The 4,521-nt window shown below is 43.4% G+C and overlaps 1 protein-coding gene across 1 annotated transcript; it reads right to left on the bottom strand.

Moving 5' to 3' along the window:
- Positions 1-593: 593 nt before the first annotated feature.
- LOC149147108 (uncharacterized) lies at positions 594-1,196 on the bottom strand. The gene has a single exon (XM_089441717.1). The coding sequence runs from the start codon at positions 1,194-1,196 to the stop codon at positions 594-596; it is 603 nt and encodes a 200-aa protein (XP_089297843.1).
- Between the last annotated feature and the right edge of the window lie 3,325 nt (positions 1,197-4,521).

The following is a 4,521-nucleotide window of genomic DNA, read 5'->3' as shown; positions in this document are numbered from 1 at the left end:
TTTTATTATCTGAATGGGGTGATGAAGGATTTGATATGCTTCCTTGGTAGTGAACATGCCCTTGGTAGTATATCCCCATCTCAAACGATATTTCTAATAAGAAAGTTTGATTCTCCTGAGTTTGAGCTCTTGATCAATCTCATTATAGGTTTCCTCCTGCCAGTTGGCCTACCAAGTGTTTGCCGGTCTCCATAGATGAAAGCCTTGGGGAGATTTCTATTGCCAGAATTGATGAACATGGATTTGCTCATTTTGCTGCATGGTTGCTTGCCACTTGGGTTTGTTAAAGAGAGAGGCAAGTTTGGGAAGTTGTTGCTGGGAATCTTCCCAAAATCTCATAGTGGTGCTTGAGTGATTTTCCCAGAAGCTATGCACTTGAACAAAATCACTATGTATCTTTGCCGCATTCCAAATTAGCGAGCCAGGAGTGGTTGAACTGAAGCGGATTAACTCCTCCTTTGAACTTCCTGGAGCATATTTGGCCTGCCGGAGATGAACCCAGGGAGTGTACGGTTTAGAGATCCAATTCCACCATATGCGTGCACCCATGATGTTGTTGCTATGAAGGGGATCCCTCAGGCCTAGACCCCCAACTAATTTCGGAAGAAAAACTTCCGTCCATTTGACCAGAGCCCATTTTCTGTTGTGGCTCGAGGAACCCTAAAGGAAATTTCTTTGAAGTTGTGAATATTCCTGAGAACCCATTTAGGGGCAGCCAAAATTGAGAACAGATACAGAGGCATGGCTTGAAGAATAGATTTGATGAGGATAATCCTGCTAGCAATGTTAAGAGAGCGGTAAGTCCAGGAGGAGAGCCTGGTTTCTAAGTTGTCAAGGAGGGTCCTCCAAGAGGCATGTTTGATAGCAAAATCAAACAGGGGAGCTCCCAGATATTTTGAAGGAAGCTTGGCTATTGAAAACCCCAGAATCCTGGCTATGTTCCTCTGAGTGAGAACGGGAGTATGGAAGAAAAAGAGCTGGGATTTGGAGGCATTAATGGTAGTGCCAGAGGCTTCTGAGAAAAGATTGAGTAGGAGTTTAAAGGAAGAGGCTTCTTGTACTGATGGATGGCCAAAGAGCATATTATCATCGACAAACTGTTGGTGAATAATGGGAGATTGGCCATGCAACGAGATACCCTTTAAGGAGTGAGAATTAGAAGCAGAGTGAAGAAGGTGGCTTAGCCCTCCGGCCATGAGAACAAAAAGGAATGGAGAAAGAGGATCACCTTGTTGGATGCCTCGAGAAGGATGAAATGGAGGGGAAGGGGAGCCATTAAGAAGGATGGAAAAGCAAGGGGAGGAAATGAGATTCATTATCCATCGCGTCCAGGTGGCATTGAAGCCAAATGCTAATAAGGTGTGATTAATATAGGACCAGCTTAACTTGTCGAATGCTTTGGAGAGATCTAGTTTGAGGATAATACCTGGTTTTTTTCAGTATCTTGAGGGAGTGGATCACTTCGTGAGAGAGAATGACACCACCCAGAATCTGGCGCCCTTTTACATAGCATGTTTTCTCTAGCGAGATGAGGAGAGGGAGAAGAGGTTTGAGCCTGTTTTCCACGACTTTGGAAATAAGCTTGTAGATTACATTACATAGCGCAATTGGCCTGTACTTGTCAGGTGTATTGGAATCTTCCACTTCAGGAGTGAGCGTTATGAATGTCGTATTCAGGGAGGGAAGGACCCAGTGCATCGATCTAGATTCATCCACCAACTCCCAGACCTCTTGTTTGATGTGCTCCCAGAAAGCATGGAAGAAGTTGGCTGTAAATCCGTTTGGCCTGGGCACTTTACCATCCTTGAGCTGGGCCATTGCATCCTCCACTTCCTGCATTGAAATAGGCTGAAGCAACTTTTTGTTGTGATCCTCATTTATGATTTGGGAATACGCTGCACTATAGCTTGTATAGCTTGATTTCTGCAACCCGGGGGTTCCTTAAGAATGTCCTGAAAGTAATCTTGGAATTCCTGTGCCACGTCTTCATGCTTCTCCAGTCGCTCCCCTTGTTGGTTTTTGATGAATGCAATGTTGTTGTGCATTCTTCTTTGAATGGTTGACCTATGAAATAATTTAGTATTTTTCTCCCCATCCTTAAGCTATATGATCCTGGATTTTTGTCGCCAGAGAGTTTCTTCTTGCTGCCTTCGTGTTTCAATCTGAGAAAGGAGGGTCTGTTCCTAGAGTGCATAATCCTTCGTTCTTCCCTCAGAGATGATGCATTATTGCAGAGTGCTCATTTGCTGCTCCAACGCTTTCCTTTGATCATATATGTTGCCAAACTGAGTGCGATTCCAAGATTTTAGCACTTGCTTAAGGTATTTTAGCTTTTGTTGAAATTGAAACATTTTGGCTCCTAAGGGGGGAACAAAGGATTTCCAGGCAGCGATGACCACTTCTTTGAAATTGGGATGTGAGAACCAAAAGGATTCGAAGCGGAAAGCTCTATTGCTCTTAGACCCTGGTCGTGACCGTTGTAGCATAATGGGCCAGTGATCTGAGCCTACATGAGGCAGGATGGAAGCGTGGAAGTCATCGCCCAGGTGAATGGTATTATCTGTCAAAAGGAATCAGTCTAGTCTTGAAGCTATGTGCTGTGATCCCCTCCTTTTAATTGTCCATGTATACATACCATTCGAGGTCTGAATGTCCATTAGCTGATTGTTGTTTATAAAGTTTTTAAAGCCTATGCTGTCTCCTCCAATCTTACTCGACCTCCTGATTTTTCCTTCAACGTTGTGATTATATTGAAGTCACCACCACTTATCCAAAGGGGGTGGATCCTGCTAGAATTAAGAGCAGTGAGTGTGTTCAGCAAATCCAACTTTTGTTGTGTGTCCTGAGGAAAATACACATTAGTGAGAAGACCATGGATATTGGATCCTATTAGATGAAATGTATTTTGGATGAAGAAATTAGAGGCGTGAAAATCTTGTAGGGAGAGAATCTGAGGATTCCACAGGATTGCTAGCCCTCTAGAAGCTCCTGAGGCGTCTATAGAGACTGATCAACATCCTATCCATACTTTCTTAAGAATTTTCTCCAATACAACGCTGTGGCTTTTGGTTTCTTGTAGAAAGACTAATGAAGGCCTTTCTTGCTGGATCAAATTTTTTAACATTCGGTGTTTTGTAGGGCTATTAAGCCCTCACACATTCCATGAGATTAGCTTCATGAGGAACCGTGGGGAAGAGATTTGAAGAACTTGGTCAGCTTGGGGAATCTTCCTAAGTCCACCAGCATTTCTCCAATAATAATAGTTCTTTGCAGATCCGTTTTGCGCCCTCTTTTTTTGAATCTTTCAGGATTTTTTTACCATCCCAAGGACTACCTACCTAGATGCCAAGGTATTTGTGTTGCTGTGCTATGGTTAAAACAACTTCAAGTCTGTCTATATCTATAGTGGGAATTTCACTGAATTCTTTCTGTCGACATGCTGCTTCCAGTTTGAGAATGTCCAAACCTCATAGATATACACTTTCTGGTTCCTCCTCCATGTGTATCGGTTTGTTCTGTTCCTCCTCAGCTAGCTTTTGATGAATATGGGGAGCGAGAGATCCATCTATTTCCATGGTGTAAGATTGTAGGGTTGTGTCAGAATCTTGAATTTTATCATTGGAGTTTGAGATGGGAGCGCTAATGAAAACGAACTTCGAGGGCAAGTTTGAAGAATTTGGGGGAGGCTTTGGAGAGGAGGGGGAAGGATCTAAAGGTGGAATGAAGGTATGATCCTCCTCGATGGTTTGAGAAGCCAAGGTTCCAAAACTATTCCTTGTTTCATGATTCTTGGAAGCTTCTAGAGCAGCTAGAGATTTCTTGGGAGCTTCTGGAGCAGCAGGGGATTTCTTGGTCTATTTTCTATGATTAGAGACCCTATTAAAACCCTCAGCATCTTTACCCACATCAGTAGCAGAAACTTTAGATTGAAGATTCAAGGGGTAGTCCCTGAAAAGATGGCCATGTTCATGGCACCTTCTACATCGAAAAGGGATATGCTCGTAGTCTAAAGTTTGGATCCATTCAAAATCGTCATGAAATAGACTTACCGAATCTGTGAGTTCTTTGGCCAAATGCATGTGCACACAGATCCTAGCATAGGAGGTGTATCTTTTGGATTTAGTTTCCTCGGCGATTTTGATGAAGGCACCTAGGTTGTTGCCAATGTCCTCTAAGGTTTCCTCGTTCCAGTATTCCGAGGGAAGAGAGTACATGCGTATCCATACCGAAGCCCAGTTGAAGTCCTCTTTGTCTGGATTGAACCTTGCTTTCCATTCACGAAGATATAGGCTTGCCGAGTTGATGAAGTACACTCCTCCTTCGAAGATGCGATTTTTGTCTTCCAGGCGGTTAAAGATGGCAGTAAAGAAACCTTTGGGGCCAAGCTGCAGGGTGACTTGTCCTTTGGGCTTCCATTTGGAAGCGATCCAGCCATGCAAGGCTTTTTCAATGGGCTAGAATCCGAGGAACTTGCCTATGAGTGCATGATCCCTCATATATTGAATTTGTTTGTTGATTCGA

The sequence above is a fragment of the Pinus tabuliformis genome, chromosome 9, assembly GCF_031772625.1.
Source record: "Pinus tabuliformis cultivar Carrire ecotype Pingquan chromosome 9, CPIR1, whole genome shotgun sequence".
NCBI lineage: Eukaryota > Viridiplantae > Streptophyta > Pinopsida > Pinales > Pinaceae > Pinus > Pinus tabuliformis.
The sequence above is the reverse complement of the archived record's forward strand: the minus strand, read 5'-3'. Positions and strand labels throughout refer to the sequence as shown.

Coding starts and splice junctions, on each gene's coding strand:
- LOC149147108 (XM_089441717.1), bottom strand. CDS start 1,196: ATGGCCGGAGGGCTAAGCCACCTTCTTCACTCTGCTTCTAATTCTCAC.